Here is a 13,049-nt window from a genome sequence, read left to right as displayed (position 1 = left end):
AAATATCCACATTTTTCCAAGCATAAATAATTTCTCGAAATATCATAATCAAATCTCATAATATTCCATGGGCATATTTTATAAAAATTGAAATCACCAACATAACCAAATATTTTCTTTGAAATATTTGAAAATCAATTCATGCCCAATTTAATATTAAAACCACACCAATTTCAAAATCCTCAAAACCATGAAATAATTTCACATGGCATAATTTTGTAAAATGCCCATTTTCTTAAATCCAATAAATTCACAAATAATTTCACAATAAATCAAATAAATATTTGGCACATAGAAATTAAATTCTAAATATTTAAATCACACATAATATATTCACCAATTAAATTCCCAAAATTAATTTGAAGGTGGGTCACTCACCTGGAGCACGCAATTAACCTACGATCCACTACGGGATCAATTTCACGACTCACCGGTGCTCCTAGAACAAAATTCACAGACAGTCAAATAAATTAATATTTTAATCGGGTAAATAATACCCGGTACCCGGGGGGTCAAACACAAACTTTAACCAAAATAGGCGAATAATATACCGAATCGAAGCTCGTGGAACGAGGATCACCAATCCGGTCTCCATCGACCCCAATTCCGCCGGAGGTGGCCGGAATTTGATCGGGAAGTTTCGGCCGGTTTTGATCTTGAGGGATCTTTCAAACGGTGGGGATTTTGGGCAAACTAACCCCGAAAATGGACTCAGAGGGGTCGAAAATAGTGGGATAGAGGTATGGGACGGGCTGGGTTGGTCGGAAACGGCGAGAATCGCCGGAAAAATTTCACCTCGCCGCCGTAACTTCGCCGGCCCGATCTGGGCGCGTCCGGCGGCGGCTGGCCGGGAGATTTGGTGGCTGAGTTCGCGGCGGGACGGGCTACACCGGTGGCCGGCCCGTGTAGCATTCCGGCGACTGAAATCCGGCGAAACGCCGGTCAAACAGAGAGGGTGGAGAGTCAAAGGAGAGAGAAAGGGAGAAAAAGCTTGCTGCGTGTTTTGATGCTCGGGGAAGAAGAAGGAAAAAAGAAGAAAAAAAAAAGAAAAAAAGAAAGAAAAAGAAGGGTGTTTTCCCACGTGGGGAAAAAGAAAAAGAAAAAGAAAAAGAAAAGAAAATAAAATAAAATATATAAAAATAATTAAATAATATTAATAATAATATTATTATTTAAAATAATAATAAAAATAATTTGATTTTAACACATGGTTGACATGTGGCTTCTCAACATGGTGACACATGGCCACCTTCATTGAGTCACACGTGGCACATCGTTATATGTTCAAAAATAATATTAAAATAATACAGTATTTGAAAAACTTTACACGTCCATAACTTTTAAACCACATGTCCAAATCGGACGTGCCACTAGTCTGCGGACTCGTATCGACGAGCACTTCACAACCATGCATGAGTCAAAGCTCAACCTTGCATGAATAAAAAGTCAACTCCGGCACCCCTTGGACAGTTTGGACCTCAACTCGTTTTGCTCAAAACTTTCAAACCGTAGCTCTGTTTTCAACGTGCTACCAGTCTACGAACTCGTGCCAACGTGTACTCCGTAACGGTACCTCAGTCAACCTAGAATTCCAACCGGATCAAAAAGTCAACTTTTGACCCCTTCGATCAACGGTCAACAGTCAACGGTGAACCTCGGTCAACGTGCAAAAATTTCCGACATGGTTCGGGACGGGGTGTTACATTACCTCATTTTTTTTGTTTTTTTTTTAAGTTCTATTCACTGCTTATATTTTCTTTTGCTTTCACTTTGTCTAAAATATGGTCATTCTTATAGCTTGATTATCATTTTGTAAAATTAACATTTGTTTATGAACATGTTTTATATTACTGCAAATTTTTTAGTGACGAATTGTGTTATTATGGCTAAAACCATTGTAACACCCCGTCCCAAAGTACAACGAAAATTTTTCAACTTTGACCGAGATTGACCGTTAACCGAGATTGACCAAAAGGGTCAAAAGTTGACTTTTTGACTCGAATGGAATTCTAGGTTGACTGAGGTACCGTTACGAAGTACACGTTGGCATGAGTTCGTAGACTAGTAGCATGTCGAAAACGGAGCTACGGTTTGAAAGTTATGGGCCAAACAAGTCGAGATTCAAACTGTCCAAAAGGTGGCAGGAGTTGACTTTTTATGGTTGTAGAATTTTGGTTTGACTTTTGTATGGCTGTAAAGTGCTCGTCGATATGAGTTCATAGACTAGTGGCACGTTTAAATTGGACATCTGGTTAAAAAGTTATAGACGTGTGAAGTTTTTCGACTACCGTAATATTTTATTATATCTGGCTTAAGTGAACATTGATGCCACGTGTCGACATCTGAGAGGTCCACGTTGGTGAACAGTGTCACCCATGGTGGCTTTTATTTTGGCAAAACGGCAGGAGAGGAAAGAGAAAGAGGGAGAGGAGAGAGAGCTAGAGAGAGAACCGACCTGCCACCGCCACTCAACCATTTTCTGGCCGAATCTTGCCACACGCGTTGGCTAGGCAGGAGCGCCTCTCCATTCCTGGCCAACCCCCAAAATTTCACAGCCAACCGACCGGCGACGCGCCCGGATCGGAGCGTTTTCTGACGACGGTGATTTTTCCCCTCCACCACCGGCCACTGCCCTTTAACCCATTTCCGGCCACTTTCAGGCCACACGCACCAACCACCCCTCACCATCTCTTCATTTTCGGCCAGCCCACCAAATTTCAAGGCTACCGGACCTCCGACATGCCTGGATCGAAGTATTTTTCGGCGAGGGGCCGAAAATCTTCAAACCCAGATCTCTTCGCCGTCTGGCCTCCATTTGCCTCACCGCAGGCCCCGTTGGAATCCTCTCCCCTTGATCTACAAAACCGCCAAAAATCTCAGCCATTGGCCACCGGTCGCGCCGCCACCGGCGACGGTTACAGGTGACCGCTGCAACTCGCCAGAGAAATTACTATTCCGGCGAGTACCCAGTTGCACTGCCGGTCCCTCCCCACTAATTTCGACCCCTGAACCCAGATTGGGTGTCCTTTTCCTCCAATTCGCGATGGTTTGAGAGAATCGAAGAGTTGAATCCCAAAAGCTTTCCAGCGAGATTCCGGCCACCTCGGGTCCGATCTCCGGGAAGTAAGACCGGATTCGTAATCCTCGTCACTCAAGCTTCGATTCGGTATATTACTCGTCAATTTTGGTTAACGTTTGTGTTTAACCCTCCGGGTACCGGGCATTATTTATCCGAATAAAATATTAATTTATTTGAGTTGTGTAATGTTGTTGTTCTAGGAGCACGGGTGCATCGTGGAATTGATCCCATAAAAGATCTTGGATTAATTGGATGCTCCAGGTGAGTGACCCACCTTTAAAAATTATTTTGGGGTGATTAATTATATTTATGTCGTGTTAATTTGATATCTAGAATCATGCTCATGTGGTGGAATTGAATTATAATTGTGGAAAAAATATTATTTTATATATCTTTATATACCCTTTGATTCTAAACGGAATTTTGGGTTATTAAGAAATTGCCGATTATTATTATTGTGATTTAATTGTATTTATTATGCATGAGCAAGGTATTTTCATTTATTAATTGTATCTGGATTTTAATATTATTTTTGGGCATGATTGGTTTAAATATTTCAAGGAAAATATTGGTTTAAATTAGTGGTTTCAATTTTTATAATCATGCCCATGGAACATTATTTGTTGGACCTCGTGTTACGAGAAAAATTATTTGTATATTGTTATCGGTGGTTTTGTACCGGAAATGTTAAAGGAAAATGTGGAATGATGAATATGAAAAATGGTATAATTCCCACGGAAAATTTTTGAAAAATTGGGTTATTTATTTTAGACGCACTCATACAGTATTGGTGTTCTGGTTGTATATGTGGATTAGCGCGCAAGTTATTATGTCTCCCGTGAGTTGCCATTGGACCGAGGGCAGGCAAGTTTGATATTAGCCATAGCCGCCCCCCCTCCATGGTCGGGATAATGGTTTCAGCAGCGGCGCTGTCGGGACGCCGAAGTGCCATATGCAAGTTTCTCTCTTTAACCTCCCCGCCAGTCGATGCTCGGGACGCTGGGTATCGGAGGGCATCACTGGTATATGGTGTGGTGCGTCAAGTATAAATTTTCAGATAGAAATTTCAAACCCTAAAGTGTTTTAGAATTATTTATTATATTTTATTACATTTTATTTATATTTGGATTATTTAATCATTATTTATTGAATTAATGATTCCTTGATTTTGGGCATACGAACAATCGGGTTTTGCAAAAATGCTTTAAAAGGGGAACATTTCCAACGGAGTGAATAGTGAAGGTTTTGAGAGAAATTATTACTTTCAAATGTTTATTATTATTTATTTATTTAACTGTTTGGTATTGAGTAATTAAATCCCTTTATTTGTTATATTATTAATATTAAAAGTGTACAGTAGATAGGGTCACTCACTGAGATGATTAGCATCTCATATTTTTAAATTCCGTTCCCCTAGGTTCAGGTTGGGAGACGTTGATCGTCCGGGACGAGCCCGACGTCTCAGTTCATTGCCAAAAGTCCAAGGAGCATTTCTTCCCTTTTTCCTCTCCATTTTGTATTACTTCTTTATCTGTCATCATATTAATTTCATATTTATTTGTATAATGCTCTGTATACTGTATTGGACATTTAGTTATTAATTATGCACTGATTTACTGTTATTTATTTTGAAGTGCTGCAATTTATGGAATTGTATTGCAGTAATGTAGGAGGAATAAGGGGATGAATATAGAAGTGTGTTTTCAGTGCAGGAAATTTGTAGTAAGTCTAACCCTTAGGGGAGGTTCTGCCGGATTTTCCATTGGAGGGTCCGGTAGGGTTTCCCTAGGATCAGGACTTGTCTAGGGTTCCGGTGAGGAATTTTGGACGGGTCCTGACAATTTTTTGACCACAACGGTTAGATTTATGTACGAAGAATTGTTCTAGCTAAAAGTTTTTAGCTACAGGGTTTTTGGCCCCAACATGATAACAACAGTTCTTATGATTAAGAACTTTTGGCTACAACATTGGTTGTAGTTTGACACCCTAACTTTTTGCAGTGAGGCTTCTTTAATGGTGTCTTTCATAACCTTTAGGTTCTCAAAATCTAGAGTAGCACTTGAAAAAGAGGGTCATCTTTGGTTACCTTTTTGGCCATTTCCACTAAGCAAGATCCCAAAACATGTACTTTCCTGTTCATAAGAGCTTCAGAATAGTGCGTTTCATTAGGGAAACTTGGAAGAATAAGGGCCAAAAGTCCTCCATACACAATCTCTTCTGCACTAGCAATTAGAAACCTCTCCATGTCCTTCACATACTGAGCTTCATAAGCACTGAGCTTCATAAGCCCTGAAAACCTCATCTGAAGCTTTTGAGTAGTGGATACTCCCTCTATTCCAAGCAGGAGAGGTCTAGTCCTCCACGTCTTTTGGCACTCTAGAAAGCCAGTGGACAGCATAAGAAGAGTGGAAAAAGTGTATAGATGCCTTCGGAAACAAGCGACCATGGAAAGAGCCTGGCACGCCCATGGCAAAGTATCTCCTTTCTGGAGGAAGAGATGTGAAAAGCTGGTTGAAATCATTGGAGATATGATCATTTAAGAAGACTTGGAACTCAAGAAATTGCTGAGAATCGAGACGTCTTTGGCTTTGATACTTGAGCTCCACAGCATCAATTACATTTTGGACAGCCAAGAATGTGTTAGGTCCAACTGAGCACCCCAAATCAGCCAATTGAAAGGTTTTTAAAGAAGAAAAGTTATTGATTTCAAGTTTCTCAGCAATTGCCTTGTTGATTAGTTCTTCTGCAGCCTCTATGGCTTTTCTCTGCCAATTAAACAGAACATTTGGTTTACTATTAGGCTTTTTTGAATATGGAAATCTAGAAAAAAAGGAAGACCATGATAAATTATTTCTACATCCAAAATCAGGAAACCCGAAAGAGACAATTAGATTTCAACATTTCAATGTTAAACATGAACCTTGCTTAGATTTTTTATTTTTTTATTTTTTCAAAGTCTAAATAACTTGAAAAAATGAGTTGGATTGGAGTCTGTAATTCAATATAAACCTGAATGGCTGAGTTTCTGGTGTAGCTGTAGAGGCCAGATCCTTCATTCATTGGAGCTGCAACCATTTCATCCATCTTCTCTTTTCTCTCTTGGTACCCAACTTTTGGATCTGTTCTCCGATAATTAGAATCAACCAACAAAGTCAATCTGTCGCTTTAAATATAAATATAAGGAAAAATATTCACCTTAATTTTGTAAATTGAGAGAACAAGTATAAAGCAGCTAGGATCAAAGTTTGTTGTTGTTGGATTTATTTTCTTTATTTTTTTTTCCTATTATATATATTTATATTTTACAATTCAGATGCCATGTTTTACTATTTGATCCAATTAATATATCAATACTGATAAAGATTCTGTATATAAAAAACAAAACAGAAAGGAATAAAAAAAATTTCTGCTTGCAAGTTGTGATAAACTATTTAATTTTTCAAATAATACAAATACAAATCAAGACCGTATGTACATAAGACAAACAAAACACCTGTATTGGTTCACTTATTTTGATAAATTATACAGTCAATATTATGTATATAATTTAAACAGGGTAATAGTACAAAAAAGATCAATTAAATTTGCCAAATTGTCGATATCAAATAAATGACCGTGTGATAACGATTAAATTTAAAATTAACTACATTATAACGAATTAAGTGAGAGAAAATATATGCTGTTATAAAACTAACCAATACAAGAGAGTACAGAAAGGATATATAGATTTTTATAATATTATGGTTATCTTTTCTTCATCTCAAAGCCTCTATTAGGAAGCTCATTCATCGATATAGGTAACAAAGATGACTAATGATAAATCAATGACAAAGTTGAGTTTCACATTTGTTGCTAATGATGATAAAGTATGGAGTGCGTTGAGTTTTGCACTTCTAAAAGAAACTATTGAGCCATATCTGATTTTTTTTTATTTTTTGATACAAAAGAATGCTTTATAGGGATTTAGATTGATCTTGAACCGCAAAATTTCTTGAGTGATTCTACATTATTTCATTGGTTTTCCTCACTTGAATGTATGGCATTATTAATAAATTGCCACATCATTAATTAACAAAAATTTTGTTATTAAATTTGCTACATATAACATTGTCGGGTAAAAATTATCCAAGGCAGTTATTTATTTATTTATTTATTTATTTTTAAATTTTCTCTTTTGTTGAAAATTTTCCATGGTAGTTGAAGATAATTAATTAACATGGTTATGATATATTATATAAGAGTCATCTCAAAAGACTTGCAATGATATATACCTTGTAATGCATTTTTGTTTTCTCCAAAATACTACTAAAGCACATGGTTTATTCATCTAAAATAATAATAATAATAATAATAAAGCACATGGTTTATTATTAGTAAGAAAGAAAACTTATTAATTTACGTAATTAAGCACAACATTTTTTGCAGCGTCTCTATCATAATAATAAATTGGTTCTGCATTTTTTGTAGATGGTCTAAAACACTAAAATCACATCACCAAAATATTCCTTTACCAGTCCCTCTGTCTCAATTGTCATATTTGCGTTTGAGTAAAACGAATAGACTGCTTTCTATCTCTGGCTCAAAGTTGGATAATAATTCTTCGCATTTCTTGCAAAATAAATCAAATAGCTCTTCTAAAATCTCATATCCAAAATGCTGCATTATCATGCCCTCCGAGCTAGCTCTCATGGTAGAAGATAGAATTTTGGGATTAGGCTTTTCTTGAGGTAGGCTCTTCATCATTTCTATACTGAAACATCCATTTCGTTTCACAATTGCTTCCACTAGTTGTAGAGAGGCATGGAAAGTTGGTATGTTAAATGAGTCAACTTTTTCTTCACTTATCATACCCTGTAGTCTCATGGAAAATAAGCAACATTAACATGTGTATGTGCCAGTTTAAGTAGCATACCTTATACACAGTCTGGCTCTCATCTGGTCTTTAAGTTCAAGATTTGGGTCAGGCCAATATCTTGCAATATGTTACCAGAAAAAATTTGTCCCACAACATATTAGAAGACGTTGATCCGCATCAAGCCTTAAATTGAAGGATCTGATCTAAGCCTGATTCATCTTATACAATATTCAACTTCACTGCTTTTTATTTTTTAGGTTCAATTCACTCTTTATCTTAAACATATATATATATATATATATATTTAAAATGAAATGTTAATTTTCTTTTTCTTTCACTTTGTCTAACATATGGATCAGTCTTATAGCTTGATTATCATTTTGTAAAATTAACATTTGTTTATGAACAAGTTTGCAAATTTTTTAGCCACAATAAATTGTTATGGCTAAAACCATTTTTTGACCACAACAATTAGATTTATGTTCGAAGAATTGTTCTTGCTAAAAGTTTTTAGCTACAGGGTATTTGGCCGCCCCAGCATGATAACAACTTCTTATGATTAAGAACTTTTTAGCTACAACATTTGTTGCAGTTTGATACCCTAACTTTTTGTATTGAGGCTTGTTTAATGGTAACTTTTCATAACCTTTAGATTCTACAAAATCTAGATTAGTACTTAAAAAAGAGGGTCATCTTCGGTTACCTTTTTGGCCATTTCCACTAAGCAAGATCCCAAAAGATGTACTGCCCTGTTCATAAAAGCTTCAGAATAGTGCTTTTCATTAGGGAAACCTGGAAAAATAAGGGCCAAAAGTCCTCCACACACAATCTCTTCTGCTCTAGCAATTAGAAACCTCTCCATGTCCTTCACATATTGAGCTTCATAAGCCCTGAAAACCTCGTCTGAAGCTTTTGAGTAGTGGATACTCCCTTTGTTCCAAGCAGGAGAGGTCTTATCCACAACCTCTTTTGGCACTCTAGAAAGCCATTGCACAGCATAAGAAGAGTGGAAAAAGTGTAGAGATGCCTTCGGAAACAAGCGACCATGGAAAGAGCCTGGCACGCCCATTGCAAAGTATCTCCTTTCTGGAGGAAGAGATGTGAATAGCTGGTTAAAATCATTGGACATATGATCATTGAAGAAGACTTGGAACTCAAGAAATTGCTGAGAATGGAGACGTCCTTGGCTTTGATACTTGAGCTCCACAGCATCAACTATGTTTTGGACAGTCAAGAATGTGTTAGGTCCAACTGAGCACCCCAGATCAGCCAATTGAAAGGTTTTTAAAGATAAAAAGTTATTGATTTCAAGTTTCTCAGCAATTGCCTTGTTGATTAGTTCTTCTGCAGCCTCTATGGCTTTTCTCTGCAAATTAAACAGAACATTTGGTTAACTATTAGGCTTTTTCTAACCCTCAAGAATATGGAAATCTAGAAAAGAGGAAGATAATGATAAATTATTTCAACATCCAAAATGAGGAAACCTGAAAGAGACAATTAGGATTTCAACATTTCAATGTTAAACACGAACCTTGCCTTAGATTATTTAGAGATTCTTTTTTTTTTTTTTTTTTCCAAAGTCTAAATAACTTGTAAAAAAAGTTAGTTGGATTGGAGTCTGAAATTCAATATATATATATATATATATGTATAAACGAAAATGTAGAGAATATACACCTGAAGGGCTGAGTTTCTGGTGTAGCTGTAGAGGCCAGATCCTCCATTCATTGGAGCTGCAACCATTTCTTCCATCTCTCTCCTTTCTCTCTTGGTACACAGCTTTTAGATCTGTTCTACGATAATAAGAATCAATCAACAAAGTCAATCTTCCTTTTATATGTAAACATAAGAAAAAAATCTTCACCTTAATTTTGTAAATTGAGAAAACAAGTATAAAGCAGAAAGCGTCAGAGTTCGATTGACAAGTGATCTGAGGAAGAGCTGTTGTTGTTGTTGTTGTTGTTGTTTTTGTTTTTCTTCCCTGCTTCCTATTATATATATTTATATTTTACAATTCGGATGCCATGCTTTACTTGTTGATCCAATGGATGTATAAGTATATCAATACTGATAAAGACTCTATATGCAAAAAACAAAACAAAAAGGAATAAAAAAAATTTTCTGCTCACAAGTTGTGATAAATTATTTAATTTTCCAAATAATACAAATACAAATCAAGACCATGCGTACATAAGACAAACAAAATACCTGTATTAGTTCACTCGTCTTGATAAATTATATAGTCAATATTATGTATATAATATAAACAGAAAAGACTATTATTATTATTATTATTATTTTGAAACAAAAAAGACTACATGAAGTACTGATAATTGTGATCCTGTATTTACATCAGATTATAAATTAGATATGTTGGAGGAAAAAAATATCATAAATTGGATATACACATGTATTCATATCATCATTTAAGACGGGTTTGGTATAGGGATTATCATGCATCCTATTTTTCTTTTTCTTGGGTAATAGAATCCCGCATTGTGTTGGATTATTACAAGTCTAATACAGTTATTAGACTAATTAAAAGGTCTTCTACGACTTTTTTTTTTTTTTTTTTTAAAAACAAATCTTAAAATCCCTATACATACCATGTGACTGAAACCTATACTTTTATAGACACAGATATAGATACTTATCCATTAAAGTTATCCGCTTTGTTAAAAGGGTTTCTACTTAATTACACGACCAAAATCTTCTTTACACTATAAAATTTTTCATTGATATTCGTTTGGAGTCTTATAACGAAATATTAATACCTGTTTGGTGCCCACTGTCACATACCCGAACATTTGAAGTTATTGGGTTAATATGAATTTAAAGAATTTGAAAATTATAGCCCAATGAGAACTGAACAATCTTGTGCCAAAAAACGTATTCTAGTCGTGCGAAAAGAGTTAGTAAATTTGGACATGATTTAAATAGCTCGGTTCATTTTACTGCATATGGAACAGCCCCAACCATTCAGATTTCTGGTGTTATTGGTTTGGTCCACTTTCTAAGCCTAATATCTATGACAAGTTTCTCATGGCGTTTCTTTCGGGCCTAAAATGGTGGGCCTCCGAAATTGATAGACATTTTCTTTTGGAGAATTTGGCCCAATGCCTTCATCAGGATGAGCTTAATCATTGATATCCCTTTATTTGCTTTTTTTTTTTTTGTTTTTTTTTTTATCCTTCAATATCCATTTTAATCTTAAAATAATAAAAAATAACTTGGGTATCCTTATTTTACTTTCCCAGTATCCATTCTACTACACGCTAATATCACTGAGGGCTGATGCCCACAAGCAGCAGCAGTAAGAAGAATCTGGGTCTGCTCAACTTTCGAGTGAAGTGAAAACTACTTCTTTACTCGCAAATCAGGAACAAAGGAAGTCTTTGAAATTTGGGTTTTCTTCTAAAGGTGGCACTTCCAAGGTATAAGTTCAAGGATCTTAATATTCTGTATAACTCTAATAGTTTTGTCAATGAGTTTTATGTCCATAAAATATTATTTTCCTTGCCATACAGAAATCATCTGGTGCTACAAAGAAGCCAAAAGTAGCCGTTGCCTCAGTTTTCAACAATGATAGTGATGAAGAATAGTGAGGCCTATTGTTGTAAACTTGGCATGACCACTGTATTCTATCAGCAGCTCCAATTGGCTTCTGGGTTAGCATTTATGTTGTACAAGTTAAACTATACGTGCAGTAGTGTTTTACACTTTGTAATGGATAGAGTTTGACCATCTGTTTATAGGTTTTGCTATCCATCCACGCAGAATAATCGAATATTAACAGACTATATATACTGTTTTGAAAGTTTGATTTTTATGATGAATGCTTAATTTTTTCACAATTCTTGTTATCCTATTGGTTTTTATTGGTTTCATAATCAGGATGATAGTGAAACCCATGCAGCATCCAAGGGGCGTCTTGAAAATTTTATAGATTTTAATATTTGCCTTGCCTGTTCACTGGCGTGCCATCGCCATATATTTGTCCAGATTTTGAATTTCTATTTGAAAAATATTTTGAAACTAACTGAAGAGGTAATGCTAAATGAAAGCATAATGTGTCATGTTCATGTAAAACTCCTTATTATACAAACTCATTGAGCAAATTGTGTTGAAATCAAAACTGAAGAATGGCTCCATACATTTTAAGATACATCTGTAATTTGATCCAAAAAACTACACATACAAACCAATTTCTTGCTCTCTGATCAGATCAGTTCAGACGTAGAAATTTTATTTATTTCGGATCAATTTTAGGGAAAATATCATTTGCACCTTTTTAATATTATCTTAATCATATTTAAATCTATATTTATAAAAAAAATCATATTCAAAATTTATTTGTCAATTAAAAATCATGTATAATAAATATTAAGATGGTTTATATAAAATTTATCCTCTACACACAAAAGTCCACATATTTCTTCTTCATCATCTAAGGTTGACATATACTAAAAAATAGAGAGGAAACTTTACCATTTAAATTAAACTCCACCATAATTTTCTTTTACAAAAAAAAAAATAAAATTATGCCCATGTTTTGCATGTTGTTGCACAAAACACATATTAAGGGACTTGTGGGAGTCAAAAAATTTGTCAACTATAATTACCGAAGGCCCTTTGGTAATTACCGATGAAACTTTCGTTAATTTTTCCAGCAAGGACAATTTGATTACCAATGGTTTTATCGGTAATTACTGAAGGTCCTACGGTAATCAATTTTTTTTAGCAATTCTAGAACTTTTTCCGAACTTTATGGGGATTTTGCTGTTTAGGATCATTGATGAATGTATATTTTGCATGTTCTTGTATGAAACACACATTAGGGAACTTGTGGAAGTCAAAAAATTTGTCAACTGTAATTACCGAAGGCCATACAGTAATTAAATTTTTTTGGCAATTTTAGAACTGTTTTCGAACTTTATGGGGATTTTGCTATTTAGGATCATTGATGAATGTATATTTTGTATGTTGTTGCACAAAACTCACATTAGGAGACTTATGGGAGTCAAAAAATTTGTCAACTGTAATTACTAAAGCCCTTTCGGTAATTTTCGATGAAACCTTTGGTAATTTTTCCAACAAGGGCAATTTGATTACCGA

At 35.3% G+C, this 13,049-nt stretch overlaps 2 protein-coding genes across 2 annotated transcripts; both read right to left on the bottom strand.

Annotated features, from left to right (window-relative positions):
• Positions 1 to 5,409: 5,409 nt before the first annotated feature.
• On the bottom strand, positions 5,410 to 6,201 carry LOC125422624 (loganic acid O-methyltransferase-like). The gene is made up of 2 exons (XM_060815026.1): positions 6,089 to 6,201; positions 5,410 to 5,844 (listed from the first exon to the last, which is right to left on the bottom strand). Exons 1-2 carry the CDS (start codon positions 6,161 to 6,163, stop codon positions 5,431 to 5,433), a joined length of 489 nt encoding a protein of 162 aa, XP_060671009.1. The 5' UTR covers positions 6,164 to 6,201; the 3' UTR covers positions 5,410 to 5,430.
• Positions 6,202 to 7,527: 1,326 nt separating this feature from the next.
• On the bottom strand, positions 7,528 to 9,881 carry LOC112491558 (loganic acid O-methyltransferase-like). Its single transcript, XM_048473727.2, has 3 exons — positions 9,612 to 9,881; positions 8,638 to 9,300; positions 7,528 to 7,930 (listed from the first exon to the last, which is right to left on the bottom strand). Exons 1-3 carry the CDS (start codon positions 9,684 to 9,686, stop codon positions 7,604 to 7,606), a joined length of 1,065 nt encoding a protein of 354 aa, XP_048329684.2. The 5' UTR covers positions 9,687 to 9,881; the 3' UTR covers positions 7,528 to 7,603.
• Positions 9,882 to 13,049: the final 3,168 nt, after the last annotated feature.

The sequence above is a fragment of the Ziziphus jujuba genome, chromosome 2, assembly GCF_031755915.1.
Source record: "Ziziphus jujuba cultivar Dongzao chromosome 2, ASM3175591v1".
NCBI classification, from domain to species: domain Eukaryota; kingdom Viridiplantae; phylum Streptophyta; class Magnoliopsida; order Rosales; family Rhamnaceae; genus Ziziphus; species Ziziphus jujuba.
The sequence above is the reverse complement of the archived record's forward strand: the minus strand, read 5'-3'. Positions and strand labels throughout refer to the sequence as shown.

Coding starts and splice junctions, on each gene's coding strand:
- LOC125422624 (XM_060815026.1), bottom strand. CDS start 6,163: ATGGATGAAATGGTTGCAGCTCCAATGAATGAAGGATCTGGCCTCTAC. Junction 5,845..6,088: donor CCAGAAACTCAGCCATTCAG/GTTTATATTGAA, acceptor TTTAATTGGCAG/AGAAAAGCCATAGAGGCTGC.
- LOC112491558 (XM_048473727.2), bottom strand. CDS start 9,686: ATGGAAGAAATGGTTGCAGCTCCAATGAATGGAGGATCTGGCCTCTAC. Junction 9,301..9,611: donor CCAGAAACTCAGCCCTTCAG/GTGTATATTCTC, acceptor TTTAATTTGCAG/AGAAAAGCCATAGAGGCTGC. Junction 7,931..8,637: donor TAGTGGAAATGGCCAAAAAG/GTAACCGAAGAT, acceptor ATGAGACTACAG/GGTATGATAAGTGAAGAAAA.